Source organism: Miniopterus natalensis, chromosome 14 (genome assembly GCF_054644295.1).
Source record: "Miniopterus natalensis isolate mMinNat1 chromosome 14, mMinNat1.hap1, whole genome shotgun sequence".
In the NCBI taxonomy this organism is placed as follows: Eukaryota; Metazoa; Chordata; class Mammalia; order Chiroptera; family Miniopteridae; genus Miniopterus; species Miniopterus natalensis.
This window is the reverse complement of record NC_142094.1, coordinates 50,674,952-50,697,807: the sequence shown is the minus strand read 5'-3', so window position 1 is coordinate 50,697,807 and position 22,856 is coordinate 50,674,952. Positions and strand designations below refer to the sequence as shown.

The following is a 22,856-nucleotide window of genomic DNA, read 5'->3' as shown; positions in this document are numbered from 1 at the left end:
ATGGCTTTGCTACATATATACATGCAGATCTTTAACCCCTCCTTTTCCTTTTGCCTCCAGGAAGTATTCGTTTAGGCATCAGAAAACTAAGTTTGAAAGCTCAGTGGTTATCAGATGCGATGATATACGAAGACTTTTTCAAAGATCATGGGCATATTACTGAGCAACGGTATAGAAAGTACTTGTTGTTTGAGGTTAACCTAAGCATTGTGTAATTTATAGGAGGTAACAGTAATAAGCTGAGGCAGTTATAAAATCAGGGTTGTTTGTTTGCTTGTTTGTTTTTACCTGGATGAATATCCAGCAGCGTGAGGCACATTTTTGTTATTCTGCGCTGTCTTGCACATTATGAGTCTCCTTACAACCTGGTCCCTATCCACTCAATGCCGTTCAGTTCCCGATTATTGCGTAAACCCAATGGGCCCCACTCTCATTGAGAACCACGGAATAGCATTTGCAAGAATGAGTGTAAGTGTAGTAGAGAATATATTTGTTAAATTTAGTTACCTATTTATTATTATTATTGTGTGAGATTTAAGAAGTTTGATTCAGTTCAGAGAGAGGTTCCTTCTCCTTGCAAGTATAGAAATCATTTAAAAGAAATGTCACAAGGAAGGCTGTGACTCTGCTTGATGACTATAAATGCAGTGTGTTTTCATTTACATGAGAGAGAATTTTTGTGCTTGCATTGAGGGAAAATTTGGAGGAAGATGTAGCGTTAGAATCAGTTCCTTAAATATATTATTATGCTCTGGAGAGAAGAAAGGAAAGGACAGTCTGGATGGGAGCAAAGTCATGGAAAGGTTAGTGTGCAAATTGGCAGAATTGAGAGTAGACTCGTCGGGGACTGGTAGAGGATAGTGAAGTACTAGGCTTTTAGGAATGTGTTGAGAGATAAGATTGGAAAAGTAGTACAACTGGTTTCCTGGAGGAATCACAACTCTGAGGCATAAGCATGAAATGGTTTTAGTTTTTTCCTCAGTGGGTCTCTAATCATTACTGTGTAAAATGGCCCATCTCTCCTCTCCTCTGAAGTGCAGTCCCTTAATAGTGTCTTGGTTTGATGTCATAACTTTTCTGCCACTTTTAATTACTAGAGAAAACTTGTTCCAGAAATCAAGACAGGTTTCAATAATTTAAAAAACAAAAATGAGCAACAAAAAACAACCGCATTTGTCTCCCTGGAGAAAGGTTGAAGCTTTTGGTTCCCAGAGGCTTGGTTTGAAGAAGAGGTATAATAATCTGGCTCTAAAATATTACCCTCTCCGTTCTCTAGCTAGCCCTTCTGGAGGAGAGGGAAGATGACCAGTCATTGGGGGCCTAGCTCTCATTACCTGAACCCAAAGAGGGAAGGGAGAGCCCTGACCTTCCTCTAATTCATCTGGTTGCGTTTGACGGTGGGCTGTGCAGGTGGTGTGTGTGGATATTTTTAGAGGCAGTGTTGTAGCTTCCTAGCTCTTTCTGCCATTGAGGACCCACATCATAGGGCCCCTCCTGTTCCCTTTTTGCAGAGCTAATGATATTACAAACTTCCACCCCTTCTCTGAATTGGGTGACACTTGCCCTGGTGCTGCCTCAAATCACTTGCCCTTTAGTTCACCGTGCTCTTCCACTTGGAGTTGCAGGAAGGAAGACAGGAGGGAGGAATGAAGTGAGATTGAGAAGCCAACAGTTGAAGTGTTCCAGGTATGAAGTGATCAGATGTAGATTGGGGTGCAGGTGGGGACAGTGACAGTAGAAAGGAGGGTATAATTGTAGGAGACATGAAACTGGTAAAAGATTAAGAGGGCAAAGGAAAAGGCGTCAGACTGAGAAAAAGGGTATACTGTTGACAGGATTGGTTGAGGTGCTTGATTATTGGGGCTGTATTTATGATGTTAGGTTAGCCATTTTGAGTATGAGGTTATGGTAGAACATTTAGTGGAAATGCTCATATTCAGGTGGAGATTTTAACATAGATAAAGAGTGAAAGTGAAGGTATAGATAATTTGTTATCTATAACTCAAGAACAGGACTGAAAATCATGTGGGCGTCAACTGTGAATTGTTGGTTCATGTTACTGAAGTGGATAAATTATGGGAGGCAAAATAAAGCTGAGGACTGAAACCCTGGAAATAATGAAATCTGGATGAGAGGATGAGAACCAGTATTTGTTTAGTGCTTTTTTTTGACAAAGCATGACATGGTCAAAATTTATAAAGCTCTCAAATGATAGTTTCTTCTCACTTGCTCTGTCTATTCTGGAGAGTCACAGTACCTTTATAGACTTATTTTGGTCAGCTCTGAGTTCTACTTCAGTTGATACAGTGTGGACTAGTTATGATGTTTAAAACTACATTCTTCATTAGCTTTTAGATTGATTTCTAAATTAAAAGTTCAGATTTAGCAGGAACGCATTCACAAGTTATATATTAAGGTGAGTTACTTTAGGGAAGGTAATGTAGGTGGATAAAATCCCTGTTTGAGAATGATTTTACTTTGTCCTAGATTTTTGGAATGCAGCATACTGGTGGGGTCTTAATAACTTCATTTATTTGTATTGTCTAAACCACGCTTTAATACTAGTGTGGGCTATGTCTTAGATGTGGCTTATATGCAGCAGGATAACAATTTCTATTTGGTTGTTTGGAAATATGTCATACAGCTAGATAATTGATGGTATTAAGGCCAATGTCAATATTAGTCAATATCTCAAAGGACAGTCTAAACTAAAAGACAGGGTATTTGACAAACGAGCTGGTCTTCTTTTCCTTTCTTAGAATTATTCTTCCTGTTTTCTGCGTTCCTAGAATAATGTTCCTCAAATACTACTTACATCATGTCATTTCTGCATTTTAATTCAACAAATATTTAAGAACCTACTGTATGCTGGAAGCTTTATAGATTAATCAAGTATATTCTAGTCAATCATGATTTGTTATAACAAAGCTCACTCCTGTATATCATTCTGAGCAGTGTACCTAGCCAGCTTCTCTTACCGTTTTTCACCATCCTTTGACTACCATCTCCATCATAGACCACAATGAACATGTATCTTTCTGTTACTCAAAAATTTAATCTGTTTTGATTTTTATAAGTTCACCTTCCATCTAGAGTCCTTTCCTAGTTGCTGTCAAAACTATGATCTGCCCACATTTTTACCCAACTTTATATGACTCTAGTAATTCATCTACCATGTATATGCTTTGTTGCTATGTGACAAAAGAAGTTGACAATTCTTTTTCATTGAGATTGCTGGAATGCTTTGTATTTATCTGCCTCAGAATAATTTTGAGTTTGAATTATTTTCAGGAAACAGCTAGAATAGTGGCCGTCATAAATAGCACACAGATGGATTCTAGCGTTGGTGAATTAGGTTTGTAAATGCTGCCTTTAGGACCGAGGTAGTGTGTAGGGCCTCTGCTCAGGGTGCACTGAACATTGTCTCTTCTTCTTCCTCAAGTATGTGTCTTAAAGGGGACAGTGAAACCAGGGAGGGCATAGGACAGAAGCATTAGGAGGGCCGCTTTGGCACTCTAAAAATGTTATAAGGAAGAAATGTGCCTAGGTGGGGCTACTTTGGCTGACTGAGAAATAAAAGTCACAGTGAAGGAAGTGAGCCAAGGTGGAGCTGCAGTCGGCTCGCTGCAAAGTCAGAGAAAAGGGGGCCTTGGACGCCAACAGGTTAGGGGGTTAGCCCAGGATGAGCTGCCGCTGCCCATTGCTCTCCTGGTTGCAAGTCTCCTGCGGATCCTTAGAGTTTAGGAGATGCACACTGTGGGGGAAGGAGAAGGGGGTGGGCATGCTCTGGGCAGGGAGAGCCAAATAGTGTTTATTCTTTATGAACATGTTTGGAACTCACCATAGTATTTTCCTGGATCCCGGCCTGAATGAAAAATGAATCCTTGCCAGGGATCCTTTATGCCATAATTTTTTCAGCTCAGCTCTAGGTGTTTAGGCTCTAGGTAACTGTGTCTTGTTATTGTTTAGTTTTCTTTCTCAGTAAATTTTTGTCATTGTTAATGTGCCTTGTTTTATTATCTTGGTTTGTAATTTCTCTTCTGATGTTTTCATTGCTGTCTTATTTCCCCAATATTTTCTTATAGATTCTTTCGATACTCATTTCCTCCTGTGTAGCTAAAGGAATTTTCAACAATTTTTTGGCACTAATCTTCCAGTTACTAGTCTTATTCCATATCCAGCATCTTTATGGGGGTGACTGAGGAATGTGAAACTGTGTCTGAAGCTGAGCTGTGTGACTGAACTGTAGGAGAAAGAATGAGACTTTGTAGTGCTGTTGGCTGTGGCGCACTTGGATGGGCTGTCCTGTCCTTTTTTTCTTTCTTTTGCTTTTACCCTTCAAAGAGTGGCTTTGAAAAGAATTTTTAGTGGTACAATTTGTGGCCTTAGTTATTCCACATCATGGGATATGTGTAAATATATATGGGGTCTTGGTTTTAAAAAAACTTTCTTTTTAAACTTTGATGTTTTGACTTTCCTAGATGTAAAACGAAGATCAGGAACAGATTTGAAGAATGCAGAGCGAATTGGTGCCAGTCAGCATGTCAGAGACAGAGCATGTCGCCTCCATTTCCTCTGATAAAAATATTGGGAAAACATCTGAACTAAAGGAAGACTCATGCAACTTGTTTTCTGGTGATGAAAGCAGCAGCTTAGAAAATGAGTCCAAACTATTATTAAACTTTGATAAAACTTCATGTCAGCCTAATGAACACAATAATCAAATTGAAGCACAGGAAAATTATATTCCAGATCATGGTGGAGGTGAGGATTCTTGTGCTAAAACAGACTCATGCCCAGACGATTCTGAACAAATAGCTAATTTTCCTGGTGGAGATTTTACAAAGCAAGTTTCAAAAACCAATGGAACTGAACAGACAGTAAGTCAAATATTGGCTGAATTAAGGTCATCTACATTTACTGACGCAGCTAGTCAAAAGACTTATTCAGAAAGTCCCTACGATACAGACTGTACCAAGAAACTTATTTCAAAAATAACGAATGCTTCCACATCAGAGGATTTGTTAGAAGAAATAGAATCTGAGCTCTTATCTACGGATTTTGCAGAACACCGAGTACCCAATGGAATGCATAAGGGAGAACATGCGTTAGTTATGTTTGAAAAGTGTGTACAAGATAAGTATTTGCAGCAGGAGCACACCATAAAGAAGTAAGTTTTTTGTTCTTTCAGGCTATTTTTCCCCACAGGGATTAAAGGTGGCATTCTTTAAAGGAAAACATTGTCTTGTCCACTTTCAATTCGACAATAGAGCCATGCACCTTGTAGTTGATCAACAATATGTGTTTACTGAATAATTAAACAAATGTCAAGTGTGTTTAGTTATTTAATTTGTCTATTTTTTTAGAATGTGGTATTTCTATTTTAGAAATAATAGGTATGCATCAGTGTTTTTATTTGAGGTGAGCAAAAGTAGGTTTACAGTTGTAATACAAATAAATAATACAATAATTAATTAATAATACAAGAACAGACTCTGTGTTTTCTGTACTTACAACTGTAAACCTACTATTTTTTTTTTTCTCACTCAAGGATATTTTTTCCATTGATTTTCAGAGAGAGAGGAAAAAATAGAGAGAGAAACATCAATGTGAGAGGGACACATTGATTGGTTGCCTCCCGCACACACCCCAGCACGGGGCCTGGGTTGCAGGTACATACCCTTGACCCCTTGACCAGGAATCAAATCTGCAACCCTTCTGTACTCAGGCCGACGCTCTAACCACCGAGCACACCAACGAGGCTAATTTTATTAACGAATATTAAATGAAATAATGCACTTAGAGCTAAACTTAATAAATAGTAATTGTGTAATAAATTTTAAGTAATAGCTATTGCTGTTAATAATCCAAAAGTATCAGCTGTTAACCTTCTTTGGTGTCTTACCTTATTGCAGGTAATTTTTAAGGTTTTTATTCATGCTTTTCTAGGGGACTCAAAATGAAACTTCTGCTTAAGCTTTTGTATTTTACATTGACTACTCTTCTATAACGATTAAATTATCATTAAAGTATTTTTAAAATCTAAAGCAAGATTTCTCAACCTCAGCACTATTGACATTTCGGGGTAGATCATTCTTTGTAAGATGTTTAGCAGTATCCCTGGCCTCCACTCACAAGAAGCCAAGCAACCACCACCCCTGTGTAGCAACCAAAAATGTCTCCAGACAAATGGCTGGAGGGGCAGAGTTACCCCTGGTTGAGAACTGCTAATCTGAAGGGGTTCAGGTGCTGGTGGGATGAAGTACATAATTGTGAAGCCCAAAGACATAAACTTAAAAAGAGTGTGGTGTTCTTTATCTGAGTATATTCACTGGACTTGGAATATACAAATTTCCAGGAAGATGTTAATAGCCTGACTGGTCAGAGAACGTTTTTTTCCAAAGTGTAATGTGCCATTACAAAAGGATAACTTAGGAATGTGGCTTATTAATCATAAGTACCTACACCCTAATCTGGAAGTAGATTATATTCCATATCTCCTTTTTAAATTATGTTTTACTTATACTGCCCTTTTCATACTTAGGTTAATTAAAGAAAATAAGAAGCATCAGGAGCTCATCCTAGACATATGTTCAGAAAAAGACAATTTAAGAGAAGAACTAAAAAAAAGAACAGAAACAGAGAAGCAGCATATGAGCACAATTAAACAGGTAAAAAGGCAAACCATTGAAGACTACATTTCAATTTATAAAATAAATAAGTACATTCTAGGAAATTTGTGTATAAATTAAAGTTTTGTTTTTTAAATGAGAGGGTTTCTTTGTATGTAAAGCATTCTCTTTTATGAAGTGGGAATTAATATTTTTATATGGTATTTGTGATTATATCCTACTCTATATGGTAGAAGTCTGAGAAGAAAAGACAATTAGAATTAGCAGTCAAATAGACCATTTTTGCCAATTAAAGGAAGAAACAATATATATCTAAAAATGTATATATGACATTAGAATATTTTTAAGTTATTTCATAGTTTCATATGAACTACATTCTGAATACCGGCTCTCCTACTTCAGATTTTATCTGGCTGCCTGGCCTCCCCAGCCTTACCCTTCTCACTTATTTTCCTTCCCCCCTCCCCCCTCCCTCCCTCCCTCTCTCTCTCCCTCCCTCCCTCCCTTCCTCCCCCTCCCTCCCCCTCCCTCCCCCTCCCCCCTCCCCCACTCCCTCCCCCCCTCCCCTCATGGATCAATAAAGTGAATATTCAGACTGGTAGCAAAATTGAGCTGCTCTTTATTTTTCTGAGCTGCCTTTTCTTCTGTAGACAGGATTAGAAGTATTCTAGCCTTAAAAGCCTTTTCTTTTATGTCATCTTTTACAGAAGGCTATATAATGAAAATAACAGTAGTTAATATATAATAATATAATAAAAAAACCAAACTTCACATGTTTATACCTGGGCTTACTTAATGAACCTTTACATAGTTGGAAGGTGACTATTTTATGTATTTAATCCTGATTTTTATGTGTTCTAGGGCCACCACATATAAACCTTTGTTTTTTCAGAAAGGTGCTTATAGGTATAAATTTCCCTCAAAGCACTGCTTTAGATGCATTTTGTAAGGTTTAGCATGTTGTGTCTTTATTTTCATTCATCATATAGTGTTTTCTCATTTCTCTTGCGATTTCTCCCATTGGTTATTTAGGTGTTGTTTAATTTTTACATATTTGTGAATTTTTCAAATTCCTTCTTTGTTACTGAGTTCTAATTTCATTGTATTATGGTTGGAGAATATACTTTATATGACTTCAATATTTTAAATTTATTGAGATTTGTTTTATGACCTAGCATACGGTCTATCCTGTAGTATATTCCATGTACACTCGAGAATTTATATTCCGCTGTTGCTGGGTGGAATGTTGTGTAGATCTAGTTATTTCATAGTTTTGTTCAAGACTCCTATTTCCTTGTTAATCCTTTGTCTAGGTTATTGAAAGTGGGGTATTGAATTTTTCAGCTGTTGTTGAATTGTCTGTTTCCTTCATTTCTCTCAGTTTTTGCTTCTTGTATTTTGGTGCTATGGAACTAAGTGCATATATGTTTATAACTGTCATATCTTTCTGCTGGATTGACCCTTTTATTGTTATGAAATGTTCCTTTTTATTTGTAAAATTTGTTATTTTAGCCTGTTTGACGTTAGTATAGCACTCTTCTTATAGTTGCTGTTTGCATGATACATCTTTTTTCATGTTTTTACTGTCAGTCTGTTTAGATCCTTGACTCTAAAGCTTCTCTTGTAGACAGCATAACTTAGATCTTGTTTTTTATTCCAGTCTGACAGTCTCTGCCTTTTGATATGTTTATTTAATCTCCTCTCATTTAATGTTATTAACAGTTGGATTTGTGTCTTCCATTTTTTATCTTTTATGTCTCGTGTCTTTTTTGTTCCCCTGTTTATCCATTGCTTTTGCATTGGGTATGTAGCATTTAAATTTCTTTTATGATAGTTTCACTATATTTTTGAGTTATTTCCATAGTAATTACTCTAGAACTTACCATCCATCTTATCAGATTCTGCATCAGATTCATGCTAACTTAATTCTAATGAGATACAGAAACATTGCTAACATTTACTTTTTGAAGTATATTCAGTGCATTTTTTGTGTTTATGTTTATTTTTGAGGTATTGGTGGTCTGTTTGATGCAGCTACAAAAATAATCTGGATATAAATTTTCTTTACAGTTAGAATCAAGAATAGAGGAACTTGATAAAGAAGTTAAAGCTTCCAAAGATAAACTAATAGCTCAAGATATCGCAGCTAAAAATGCAGTTCAGCAGTTGCATAAAGAGATGGCCCATCGGATGGAACAGGTATTTTTCAAGTCTTTATCATTATTAACTTTCTAATGATGCTCTCTTGTTTATTAAAGTATACTAATCCTGTTAGATGATTTTGGACATCAGTGGTGTATTAGGAATGGATAATATTATTCCTATAAAAATTAACTTTTTAAAAAATGCTAAAACAATACATAAATAATATGCTACCTACAAAAAATAACAATAAATTAAGGAAATGTGTAGAATAAAGAGCGAAAGCCCCCTTCATCTGTACTTACTTGTCCTTTCCTGCTCCCATTCCCTTTGCATCTCATTCCCTGCTCCATAGCTGATTTATGTTTTGGTTATGTATCTTATCTCAGACGAGTGTGTAAGTTACACACATTCCTATGCTCTCTTTCCTACTTGATTGGAATCTCACTGTACATCGTTGTTGTAACCTTGTTTCCCCTGCTGAATATCCCTAATCATTTTAGTTGCCTGCTGAATCCTATTGGTTATCTTGTTTGTGCTTTATCTTCATTGAAGTCAGTGATAAAATATCTTAAACTAGTCAAAGCCAAAGACTTTACTGGCTCCTATTCCTTTATCTGTGCCATAAACAGACTGACAGCAATACTCCTAGCAATCCTGTGAAGGGAGTGCTGCCATTATTTGGGGTAGAACGTAGAAATGTGTGTGTGTAATATTTTGAGTGTTTATTGGATGTGATTATCCGCTGTACCAGAACTTCAGGAAACATTTTTTCCCCAGACACTTTCATGAGAGCATAGGAGCTTTTCCTACATTTTCCTGACACTGTAGTGACTTCAGTGTAGTTACAGTGGCATTTACTACTAGATGCCATTGAAAATCCCTAAAGCTTAAGGTTTCATCTTCTACAAAGTAAATATATGCTTCATCATATTTGCAAACTATGAATTTACTTAAGTGAAGGGCTATCTGTAGAAGGAAGTTTTTATTGTATAAAATTTCATAATATGGAGTATCAGCTTACACTAATAGGGAAGTTGAGATGAGTATATAGATGTCGCACTTAATCCAATTGGGTATTTCTTACTACACGTGAAATGCTTTAGAAAGCTTTTCCTATCTAGGAAATCAGATGATCATTAATTAGCATATTGTTACTTTTTTGCAAGGAAGCTAAGGTTATAGATTTTAGAAATTGTTAGTCATGCAGTAAGGGTCCTGGCAGAAAACAGAAACTGGTGACTTGAGGAGAATTTAATAAAAGGACTTTTTACAAAGGTATGGGGAAGATTTAGGTTGCCCAACAGGGGAAATGAAGGATCCTGGGGCTGCTGGTGGAGCCATTGTTGCTCTCTGGGCTAATGGAATTGGAGAGGGTACAAGGAGTACAACCCTGAGGCGATTGTATAAAGAAGGCATCTGACAGGAGCCAGTGGCCTTTGACCAACCTGTGGTGACTGGAGGAGCCAGATCTCCCTCTTACCTACCCTGCTGATCTTCTGCCTAGCGACTCCTGGTGGCTGAACCCAACTGGAAGTATGAGGGCAAGGAAACTTGATGTGGTGTTTGATGGCTGTTTTTCTGGAGCACAGGGTAGATAGGAAAGAATGGGAAAGTGGATCTGGAGGCGTAAACAGAATATAGCAGCCACACCAGCTAAGTAAAAGGAGTAAGGACAGGGAAAGTGAATGTCCCTGATATGCATTTGTTTACTGTATTGCTTGTCATTTTGAAGTTTTCCTTTTTAAAATTTCACAGCACAGGCCCTGGGAGTGTTGTTCCCAAACCAAAAAATACATTGGTATTATTAGAGAAAAATATTTTCTAAATTTATTTTTATTTGAAAAATATTTTTTATTAATGCTAGACTTTGTTTCCAAAGGCCAGTAAGAAATGTGAAGAGGCTCGCCAGGAGAAAGAGGCAATGGTAATGAAGTATGTAAGAGGGGAGAAAGAATCTTTAGACCTTCGAAAAGAAAAGGAGATCCTTGAGAGAAAACTGAGAGATGCAAATAAAGAATCTGAGAAAAACACTAACAAAATCAAGCTGCTCTCTCAGGAGAAAGGACGGTTGCACCAGCTATATGAAACAAAGGTATAACCCGTGATGCTGGGCCTGGTTTGAAATGCATTTTGTTTGCTTTTTCTTAACCAAATACTCATAATGTACCAGGGCTAAACTGCTGTTAAACATAAAGTTGTTCAAACCTCCTGAGTATGTGAATGCTTTTGTAACTCCAATATCTTGTTACCTGTCTGCAGAAAATTTTACTGGAAAAAAGATGAGAAATTGACATAGGTTCTTTATTAGGTAACTTTTTCTTGATAGATCTTTTAAAAACCTTTCTTATTAAATCTAAATGTTGAAGAAATGAGTTTGTACCTCACAGGAAGATTTTATTTTGGTAAGATATATGCATAGTACTGTCAAAGTGTGAATGGTTTAATAAGTATGTTTTGACCAGAATCCTAATGTAATATTTATCATAGGGTAGAATTTATATTTTTCTCATAAAAAAATATACTCTTAGATGCTGTCCAAGGAAATATACTCTTAGATGCTGTCCAAGGAGATATAATTACTGAGCTATTTGGAGCCCTTGCATTAAGTAGCAGCCTCATGGCATGGTCTCGTTTCCAGCAGATTATCACTTCTTGATGATGAATGTTATTTTTTATTAACTTTTCGTTCAGAAATGTCATTGTACTCAGGAATTCTGGCAAAACCAATTTAATTCGTATTTTACCTTAAGGCCAGGTGGTTAAGAAGAATAAGCTTTGCTTGTACTTGCAACATATCCGGTTGGTTAAAATATATGTTAATTATCTCTCTTAACTGGATTTAGGATTTTACTGCCATCTTATGATTTGCACTTTAAATCAGTTTTATGGCGTATAGGTCATCATAATGTGCCAGCTTCTGAATTAGTGTTATTGTGTTATTTTGAGGAGGTATAAAAGATATACAAGTAATTGGTCCATTGTTAAATGAAAAATGTGACCTAGTGATATTATTTCAGGAAGCTGAAACTACTAGACTCACCAGAGAACTAGACAAATTAAAAGAAGATATCAACTCTCACATCATTAAAGTAAAATGGGCACAAAACAAATTGAAAGTGGAAATGGACTCACACAAGGTGAGTACTGTAATGCAGTGGAAATTATCAGGATCAGTTCTAAGAGCAAATTCAGTATTAGGTAATGAGGCATGACGTTTAATTTAGTGACTCTTCTGTAGGATAGCCTGACCCTGCATATTTGGTGATTGTGAACCTTAGATTTATCCTCGGGTTTTCTTAGTCACCGTATCTAGTCCCTTAGCAAGTCTCGCTGACTTTTCTCAAGTCTTTACCCATCTGTCACCTTCTCAGTGAAAGGATATTCAAAGAGCCGCGAGTGGTCAGAACTGGACCAGAGAAGGGAGCCTGGCTGGTGTTGCTCAGTGGTTGAGCAGGGACCAGTGCACCAAGAAGTCAATGATTTAATTCCCAGTCAGGGCGCACGCAGGGGGCCGTGCAGGAGGCAGCCGATTGATGTTGATGTTTCTCTCTCTCAAATCAATAGAAACATATTTTTTTTTAAAAAGAATAAGAAGCGAGAAAAAGAAAACTATTGAATTTGATGAGAAAGTAGTCCCTGCAAATCTTCAGAATTGCTGTTTCAGGAGGGTGGTTAGGAAGAGAAATCAAACTGTATTACGAATCTGTAAAAAAGCAGTTTTTTAATAGATACCATGGCCATAAACCAAAGAATTATCTTCTATGTGTGTGTGCTAAGAACTATTTAGTATTTGCTCTTTTTGCTTTATCAGGTTAGTTAGTAAATTCTAGTGATTTACTGAAAATCTTATCAAATTTAGCTTTATTTAATGGCTTTTAGTTATTCAGCCCCTCAGTGGCAGTGCTGAGACAACTTTCCCTGCCCTGGTCATTGTTCCTACCATTCATCACATCATCGTGTCCAAGTCTGTCACTGTCTTTTTATCGATGCAGGAAACCAAAGATAAACTCAAAGAGACAACAACAAAGCTAACCCAAGCAAAGGAAGAAGCAGATCAGATACGAAAAAATTGTCAGGATATGATAAAAACATACCAGGTATGCTTTTCAAATAGATTAGTAACAAATTATGCCAATATCAGGACTCTTGTTTCATTAAATTTTGTATCTAACATTTGATGTGTGGCATGTATTTGGTAGGGCAGTTAAATAAAATACAGGTTATTTCCTAGGTTAAAGTACTTGTAGCTTATATAGAGATCTCATTAGAAAAATTTTTAACCAAATAAAAATACTAGAAAATGTAGAAGAATGAAGAGTACATGTTTGTAAATGTATAAGTTAAAAATAAAACCACTCTATATTATGTTACATATCTTAAGTATATTATTCTTGTTCTTGCAAAATTGACATATTTAAAATCTTCCAATGCAGTCATCATTTTTAGATATGTACCCTATGTATTTCTTAATTAGTACACTTCATTGCCAAGGCCTTCTTTACTCTTCAAAGTATAAAACTTAAAAAATTCTTTTTTCATTTCTTTTCCATTAGGAGTCAGAAGAAATTAAATCAAATGAGCTTGATGCCAAACTTAGAGTCACAAAAGGAGAGCTTGAAAAACAAATGCAAGAAAAATCTGACCAGCTAGAGGTGAGTAGTTTTGTTCTTTGTATGTCCTAGGCTGTATAATAAATACAGGAGAAGTAATGAGTGCTTATTGTCATCTACTTTTAAAGCCTTTGGGAGGAGCAGGATCTAGTTTAGTACATAACGATTTGTGGTTTCTTTGAAACTTTTTAAAAGATGCATCATGCCAAAATAAAGGAACTAGAGGATCTGAAGAGGACGTTTAAGGAGGGCATGGATGAGCTACGAACACTGAGAACAAAGGTAATCAAAGATTTCATTGTGACTCAAGAGGAAGGGTAAACATTTTAAATTTTGGACTCATTCTGATTTTTAAAATGTCGGGGAAAGGGTATCTATTTAGGAATTTTCCAAAATAAACTCATAGGAGTAGAATATCAGTTCCCTAGCAATAAAATGGACTCTTATTGAAATGAAAATGTCTTCTACTTCAACCCCTTTGAAGTGTTTGCCAAGCATTCCTGTGTTCTAACACATTTGCTTTATCTATAACTTATCCTTGGGCCTCTGATCCAAAGGCAGTGTTATCAGCAAATCTATTGGAAAGATAGTTGGACTTTAGAACTGTGAGTATGAGAAAATAATAGATAGAATTTCTCTATATTTCTCCTGGATATATTTAATAGTCTTGTATGCAATTTTAATTTCTAACAACTTACTAAATTCTTTCCAGTGTATATTGTCTTTATTGTAAGACTAGTATCCATTTTAATATGACTGAAACATTATCATTGTATATCATTCATTTATTTAGAAATAGGCTTTTAGGTAACTGCCTTGAGTTTGCAATCACTTAATAATTTTCAAAGTGTTTTCCACATACCCTTCTATTTGTTCTCCGTGCCAGTTCCTGGAGGTAGGTAGGGAAGACACCTCCTCTTTTCAGGGGAAGAAATGGAGATTCAGCGAAAATAAAGTGACATACTGAAACTCCCGTGACTAAGTCAGAGACTGACTCCCAGGACTCTCTAACTCCCTGTTATGTTTTCTTCACGTTAATTAACACTGTTTCAGATTAGTATATAATCACTACTTGAAATAGTTAATAAGGAACAAGAAAATATTGTTTGTGGTTTAGCTTGGTTATGATTTGTGATAGGTGAAATGCCTGGAAGATGAACGATTAAGGACAGAAGATGAATTGTCGAAATATAAGGAAATTATTAATCGCCAAAAAGCTGAAATTCAGAACTTCTTGGACAAAATGAAAATTGCAGATCAGATACAGGAGCAATATCAAAGGTATAAAATGAGCAACTTCTCTTTGTGCTAATCAATAGGCTTTTTAATTCTATCACAAGTTTCCTTTTTTAAATACAATTATTGCATTAAAAAAGAATAAGTTTATAATTTTACTGGCTAAAAGTTTTTAAATTTTGCTCTTCATTTGAACTTTTTTGGATTATCTTTGAAGTTCCCATCAACGGCTTCTAAAATACAAAGTTTATATTCTCTAAACATTGGCAGTAGCAATTTATAAGACAGATGGGTTTTGGTTTCTTTACTTATTACTTAGCTTTCAAATTCTGTTACGCACAGTACATACTTTTCCTTCTAAAAGGTAGATATACACCTATATCTGTATCTTTGTATGTATGTAGCTTGAGGTCAGGTCTGAAATTATTCCTTGGCTTCTTATAAAACCCTTTAGCTAAACTCTACTCATGGCATTGCCTGGCAGAGCATGGATTCAGGTTGAGTCCAAATACTTCTCCTACCCTACTGATAGCCAGGCTGCTGAGCGTCGCTAAGGAAATCCTCACCATCACCCAGAGTGATGCTGCTCTAAGTTCATGGGTAGCCGCCTCAGCTGGGAATATTAATACAGCTCTCCTGCTGCCACGTGTCCTTAGAGCCTTGCCCTGACCATCTTAGCTTCTCTTCTAAACCTTACTTCTTTCCTTGCACTTCTCTTCCTTCTGACTACGTACCTTGGCAGACGGTTACCTCTGACTTCGCAGAGAAACTGGGAGCTCTCAGTTGGCAGTTGCCAAAACCTCTTGCTGTCAGGCCTCTGAGCTTGCCCGCGCCCACGGCCATTCCTCCTTCCATCAGTCCGGAGGAGCTGTTCCTGCGCCTCTGCGGATGGAGGATGGAGGATGGAGGCTGGAGGCGTTCTCGGTCTCAGCTGGGGGTCCACGGCGCCTTCCCCGGGTCTTTGTTGGTTGCTCTTCCTGTTTATCCTCTCTGACCGCTCCCTTTCAGCTGACTGTTATATCTCAGGAACATCAGGCTCCAGTGACCTGCCTCTCTCCTTTCCTTCCAGCCCACGCGTCTTTAGAGGGCCATCTGTACTTGGCCTTGGTTTCTTCACGTCTTAGTCCGTCTAACCCTCTCCACTTCATTCTCGCTTCTTCCTCAGCGTCCCATTAAAAACGGCTGATGCCTCCTTAAATCTAGCAGGCACTTCCTCAGACGAAACCTTGCTTGAGCTTTCAGGATTAATACCACTAGCCCACTGTCTTTCTTGACACCCTCTGGCGTCACTTCACCCTCTGCCCTCCCGGTGCTCCTCCCCACTGCTGGCCACTTTCTCAGTGTCCTTGGCAGCCTCCTCATTCTGCCGTAAAGCTCTTCTGTCCTTATTTTATTATCGCCCTGGGTGACCCTAACTATTTGCATAGTATGCGGCAGGACCTTCACGTTATTTTCAGCCCTTTTTGCTGAGCCCTAGACATGAAAGTCTCAAAGAAACCTCAAACTTAAAGATGTCCAAAACGGATTCATCTTTCCCACCCGCACCTGTAGTTCTCTGATGTTCCTGAGATGAGTGATGAGTAGCGTCCACATGGGACACCTCGGCTCTGTCTCCTTCCCCTCACATGTCTAACCAGTCACAAAGTATTTTCAATGCTGCCTCTTTAATGTCTTTCATTCTGTTTACATTTTATATTCTTGTTGCTGCTCCCATTGACCAAGCCATTATCAGCTCTCATCTGCAAAACCGCCACAGTTTCTAAACTGTTTTTCCCCCCCTTCCCTTTTAATCCATTTCCTACACTGTGGTTAACATAATCTTTTAGAAAAGGAAATTTTCTCAAAACCTTTCGATTATTGCTTAGTGAGTCCAGGTGCCATGACATGGTTTGGAAGGTCATTAGTGACCTGTCCCTTGCTCCTTCCTCTGTGCCTTCTCCTTTTCCATTCTTGTGTTCTAGCAGTAGTTGGTTAACAAATGTTGATTGATTGTCACCTATGTGCCAACCCCTGTATTAAGGGCCAGGGATATGGTGCAGTCCTTAGTCTCATCATTGCTGAATATCTGTTTGGCTCGCAAGCCAAATCCAGCCCACTGCTTCTTTTCATATATTGCATTTGGAACACAGCCACGCTCATTCCTTACGTATCGTCTGTGGCTGCTGTCACATGACAGTGGCAGAGTCAACAGTTACAACAAAGTCCATATGCCCCAGAAGCCCAAATCGGGTACTGTCTGGGCCTTTTACAGGAGAAGTTTGCTAACCCCCACTTTAAGTATTAGTTCAAGCATTACTTACACTAGGTTCGGTGACCTGTTTGGTGCTTTATCATCAAAAATGCTTTATCACACATAATTTCCCTGCCTGACAGAAAACTTGGAGCTCAGGGGCCATATTGGTTGCGCTCCCTTATTTTCCTAGAGCTTAGTTCCTCGCATGTGTTAGTCATTCTCGAATAGAAGTACCTTTATAAAACATTTCCTTCAATGAAAATTCCCAAACCATTAATTTAATGTCCGTTAATGGTTTAATTTCTTTTCTTAAATATAAACTTTGTTTTTTAGAGGTAAACAAGAAATTGAAAATTTGAAGGAAGAAGTGGAAAGTCTTAATTCTTTGATTAATGACCTACAAAAAGACATCGAAGGCAGTAGGAAAAGAGAATCCGAGCTACTACTGTTTACAGAAAAGCTCACTAGTAAGAACGCACAGCTTCAGTCTGAATCCAATTCTTTACAGTCACAGTATGATAAACTTTCCTGTAGTGAAAGCCAGTTACAAAGCCAATGTGAACAATTGAAACAGACAAATACCAACTTGGTAAGTATAATCGTACATTTAACACGCAAAGCAGCATAGCGAGAGGCATAGATTAGATTTCCTTATTGGCATAAACCTGGGGTCATTGGTCTAAGCTTTTTTTTATTGGGACGGACTGTCTAGTCATTTCAAATGCTGTGAGAAATGTCAGTTTTCCCTTTGACTTATGATATTTATAACAAAATTTTCCCCGAAAATGGTTATGAAGAAGTATTTCACTTTTGAAAACAAGAAAATCAGGGTTTTTGTCATTCCTAACTGGAATTACTATATAGTTTTTAAAAGTACTTTACATTTTTATATTTTTGTACTTTAAAAATGGTTTAATAGTTCCAAGTTATGAGAGTACCTTTAAGTTACTTATAAAAATAATTTGAGACTTTAGTTAAAAAATATGGAGACCTGTATCACATGGTGTTTTGCATGTATGGGATGGCATACGTATTAATGTATTCCCTGCGTTACTATATGAAGAATTTGAGGAGCTCAGTAAACAAAACCTGGGAAGGAGTGATGATGAGAGACTCTACTGTCAAGGACCTTGTTTTTTTTTGTGTGTTTCTTCTTAAATCCTCACCCTAGGATATTTTTTTCCATTGATTTTCAGAGAGAGAGAGAGAACCGATATGATAGAGACACATCGATTGGTTGCCTCCCGCACATGCCCCAACAAGGGATTGAGCCTGCAACCGAAGTACATACCCTTGGCCGGAATCGAACCCAGGACCCTTCAGTCTGAGGGCTGCTGTAATAACCACTGAGCAAAACTTGCTAGGGCAAGGACCTTGTATTTTAATGCTTTAAAGTATGAGAATTAATAGAAACATACAAGTCACCTATTAAAATTGGTGTTTTTTGTTTTATCTTAATTTAATGTTTAGGAAAGTAGATTGTTGAAAGAGGAAGAACTGCGAAAAGAGGAAGTCCAGACTCTGCAAGCTGAACTCACTTGCAGACAAACGGAAGTTAAAGCACTGAGTACCCAGGTCGAAGAATTAAAAGATGACTTAGTAACTCAGAGACGTAAGCATGCCTCTAGTGTCAAGGATCTTACCAAGCAACTTCAGCAAGGTATGAAGTTCTTCCACACCTAGACCTGGAATGTTTTTTGTTTCTTTTAATCATTAGGATTTATAGGAAAATATATTTTTCACACCAGATTCTGCCACATTGATTAGAGCCTTATGTTCTTTTTAATGTGTTAATGTAAACCAAATTGCTGAACTTGTTGCAGTTGCATGAATAGTCTGTAGCATCTTCTGTGTTAAAGGACATTTATTCATGGCACTACAAAGTGTAAGAGTTGGAAAAGTACCTTAAGGCAGTAGTGTCAGAATTTTTTTGATCACATACTCCTATTGGTAAAAATTACTTAAGCATTTTTTCTCCAGTTTATATATCTTTATAAATTTTAAACATGTATTCTATTTGATGTATATTAGAAAACAGGAAAAATGGAAATTTTAAAAGGTCAGATTAAATATAAGTCTTAATAGAAGTTCTAATATTTTCTCCCTATACATGTGTATGATTGTTTTGTGCAGCATCTTTGGTACCTTCATCCATCTGGTAGACCACTAACTTAGAGATCCGTGAGACCTAACCTTTCATTGTACAGGAAACTGAGACCCAGAAAGGTTATATATTAACCAAACACAGCGGTTAACAACCAGAACTGGAACCCAGATTCCTTTCATTTAAAAATTCATGCAGTTATTGGGAGTCTGTGCTGTGTGCTTGGGTACAAAGATGAATGAGAAATGTATTCTTCCTGTTTTCTCCTGTTTCCCTCTGCTTTATTTGTGTCAAAGTGAAATGAAATATAGTAATAAAAGAGACCTAGCATTTACTTAATATAAATATATTCAGATATTTGCCATGAGATTCAGTTTGTTTTTATAGATATAATGAAGAGAAATGGGGAAATTTCTGGTACTCTTTTACATCTTTTGGGACTCCAAGAGTTATGCACAGTGTGCTTAAGTGATGCCAGCCAGTATCGGTTGTTATCATAATGTTGTTTCTAAGGTGTTTTTTTAATTGATTTTTACTTTATTTTATTAAAATATATCTTTATTGATTTCAGAGAGAGAAAGGAGAGGGAGAGAGAGAGATAGAAACATCAGTGATGAGAGAGTCATTGATCAAGCCCCAACCCGGGCATGTGCCCTGACCAGGAATCAAACCCCGATCGCCTGGACCCCAGGTCGACGCTCAACCGCTGAGCCACGCCCGGCTGGGCTAATTGATTTTTTTTGAAAGAGAGAGAGACAGACAGACAGATATTGATGTGAGAGCAAATATCCATCAGCTGCCTCCTGCACGCCCCTGACTGGGGATTGAGCCAGCAACCTGGGCATGTGCCCTGACAGGGAATCGAACCTGCAGCCTTTTGGTGCACGGGATAGCGCGCAACCAGCTGAGCCACCCCGGCCGGGGCATAATGTTGTTTCTATAGATGTTGTATTTGACCTGTGCATTTCTAGATTTCATTTTATATGAATGATACCTACAGCCTTCCTGTCCAAAGTATATATTCAAGAAATTTCTCCCCATTTTTGCCGTTTTGGCCTAAGTGATTTAAGCACTTAAAACCAGAGGTATTGGGGGCAGGTGGTCATGATAATTGTCACAAGTAATCCATTCCCTTTTTCTCTAGCACGAAGAAAGTTAGATCAGGTCGAGAATGGAAGCTACGATAAAGAAGTCAGCAGCATGGGAAGTCGTTCTAGTTCATCAGGTAAAAAACCAGTGGTTTTAGTTATTTAGTGATTGATTATAAAAAGAAATAGCATATTTTGTTCTATTGAAATATTTTTCTTTCATTTGGAATTTTAAAAAGTGGTGGTTGTACATACTGTAAAAAATATTTCCAGTTAAATGTTTAGGTTCTAATCATTATCCATAGGGTTTCAAGTTTGTCTTGTGGTTCTTTTTTCTTTTTTCTCACTCTAGAATGTAAAGCTCTTTTTAGTTAAAGTATAATGGACACATAGTATTATATTAGTTTTGGGCGTATGTCCGTGGTTCTCTGTCCTCTCTTCCCCTGCCTCCCTTACCCGCTTCTTCTCTGTTTTGTGTAACAACTTCACCTTCCGTTTTTAAATTTAGATTTGTACCCATCCCTACAGAGAGATTTGCTGTACTGTGGTCTCTCTTTTTCTTTTACCTTCATATTACTTTTAACACCTGAGAACTAATGAAATGACCATCATTATATATCAGATTTTTTTATGTATATACACATATGTATTTTCTAAATATTAGCTTTTCTCATGGTAACTATGCCAATGGTCTAAAGCAGAAATGAATAGTCTATGAAATTATGATTTATAATATTGTGAAAATGGTAATGAGCAAAATATCAGTGTATTTATCAATTTTGGAATGCCAGGAACCATGCTCAATGCTTTAAGTGTATCATTTACTCTGCAGAAGTCCTGTGGTGTGTTATAGTTCCCACTTTAAAGAGTGTTTCCATGACTTGCCCAAAGTCCACAGTGACTGAGCTCTCAGATTCTAGAGTCCTTGCTACACTGCTCCCAGGAGTTGCATATTAGGGGGGAAACATCATCAATTGTTACAGTAGTGGGAAAATTGTGTAGTAGAAGAAACATGGGTTTGAAATTGCACATAGATATTTAGATCCCAGCTCTGCCATTTAGTATATGACGTTAGATAAGATACACTACCTGTGAAAATCTACAGAATGGGGTGAAAAAAGCCTCATCTTTGTCAGGTAAAAGGCTCAAAAATTCTTTGCAACTGATGGTGATAAAAATAATAGCTAACGCTCACTTAGAGCTTACTGTGTGCGTCGTTATAAGCACTTCACCTGTATTAACTCATTAAAATGAGGACAGTAACCCTGTGAGGTGAATGATGTTATTCTCATTTTCAGATGAAGTGATCAAGGCACAGAAAGTTAAATAACTTGTCCAGAGTTTCACAGCTAGAAAGTGGGATTTGAACTTGGGGAAACCTGGCTCCTGAGCTTAACCCACTTTGCTGTATTCTGCTCTCTCTGTATCTGTCTGTCTGTTTTTCTCGGTTTAATTTTGGTCTTACTTCAGACTTGCTATTTCTAACTTTTGTTGAGTTTCTTGTTTCTCTGTTGACACTTCTCTTCCTATTCCTGAAAGACATACTAGATCTTTTTGTACTTCTATCATCAGTATATTCAGAAATAAGAACTCAGGCCAGGTATGACTTGTGTAGGGTTCTCTGCCCAACTCTGTTAGAGTGATACTTGAAAATCATACTAGAAGAAACAATATGGGGTTAGAGATGACTGTAGACCAGGTACGATATCTAAACTTTTTTTTGTCTTTAGGGTCCATTAATGCCCGAAGCAGTGCAGAAGATCGATCCCCAGAAAATACTGGGTCTTCCGTAGCTGTGGATAACTTCCCAGAAGTAGACAAGGCCATGCTGATTGAGAGGATAGTAAGGCTGCAGAAAGCACATGCCCGGAAACATGAAAAGATAGAATTTATGGAGGACCACATCAAACAACTGGTGGAAGAAATTAGGAAAAAAACAAAGTATGTATTATTATGGTAACCTAGTCTGTGTTCAAAATACCATTATTCAGATGGTAAAGTTACTGTTTTCAAATTAATCATATCAAGGTCCTATCTTTAAAAAAATAATTCTTAATTATAGTCATTTATTTCCCAGCCTTTTGCTGATCACTTACTGTGTTCTAGGTTGGGATACAGAGGCGAAAGAACACACAGCTCTTTCCTTCAGGGGATAAAAGACTTCAGTAGACATTAATGTTTTTTTAAAGTTCTTAGGCTATTAATCCTCTCATGAAAAATCTGCACAGTCACCATAGATAGTCACTGAAGAGTCTTCACTCCTGTTGTCCCATTTCTGGCTCACTTTCTGCAGCACCAGTGCTGGCCTTTGCAGCCTCCCTGACTTTCTTCATGCTGTTCCTGCCCTTTCTCTGTTTTCTTGAGATTGTTTTCTCTTACAGGCCATGTCTTGCAAGTCTATGTTTGGGTTCATTCTTCTTTGCATAATCCAAGGAATCATAAATCATGCCAACACCAGTTGTCTTGCCACCAGCAGAATGGGTTCTGAATCCCAACACAAAGGTGACATCTGCTGTGGCCTTAGACATTTTGGATAGTTTTTCCCGAATTTCTGTCTAAGGTACTGTTGCCTTCCCAGCATGAAGGACATCAATGATCATTTGCTTCCGCTGAAGTCGTCTATTGGTCATGAACTTCCTGGTCTGGATAGTTACTGTGTCGTTCATGATGGTGGACGGTCAACATTAATTTAAGATATTAAAATAACTTTGAACTTAAAAAAAGAAAGTGCTCTATTTAGATCTCTATTTTTATGACTGTGAGATTCTAAGAGATATGTAGTGTTGTGAATTATCTTTCCTATTGGGT

General features: G+C 37.4%; 1 protein-coding gene and 1 pseudogene across 1 annotated transcript in view; one reads left to right on the top strand and one right to left on the bottom strand.

The window, feature by feature from the left end:
- Positions 1 to 22,856, top strand: part of CCDC186 (coiled-coil domain containing 186) — a 33,336-nt gene that overhangs the window by 5,278 nt on the left and 5,202 nt on the right. The window contains exons 2-14 of the mRNA XM_016212174.2: positions 4,482 to 5,170; positions 6,545 to 6,671; positions 8,703 to 8,831; positions 10,657 to 10,869; positions 11,795 to 11,914; positions 12,770 to 12,874; positions 13,331 to 13,429; positions 13,583 to 13,669; positions 14,526 to 14,668; positions 17,190 to 17,445; positions 18,327 to 18,516; positions 20,105 to 20,185; positions 21,779 to 21,989. Of these exons, the coding sequence (XP_016067660.2) occupies positions 4,515 to 5,170; positions 6,545 to 6,671; positions 8,703 to 8,831; positions 10,657 to 10,869; positions 11,795 to 11,914; positions 12,770 to 12,874; positions 13,331 to 13,429; positions 13,583 to 13,669; positions 14,526 to 14,668; positions 17,190 to 17,445; positions 18,327 to 18,516; positions 20,105 to 20,185; positions 21,779 to 21,989 (2,417 nt within the window). The 5' untranslated portion in view covers positions 4,482 to 4,514. The remainder of the gene's footprint in view (positions 1 to 4,481; positions 5,171 to 6,544; positions 6,672 to 8,702; positions 8,832 to 10,656; positions 10,870 to 11,794; positions 11,915 to 12,769; positions 12,875 to 13,330; positions 13,430 to 13,582; positions 13,670 to 14,525; positions 14,669 to 17,189; positions 17,446 to 18,326; positions 18,517 to 20,104; positions 20,186 to 21,778; positions 21,990 to 22,856) is intronic.
- On the bottom strand, positions 22,304 to 22,714 carry LOC107536412 (small ribosomal subunit protein eS24 pseudogene; annotated as a pseudogene).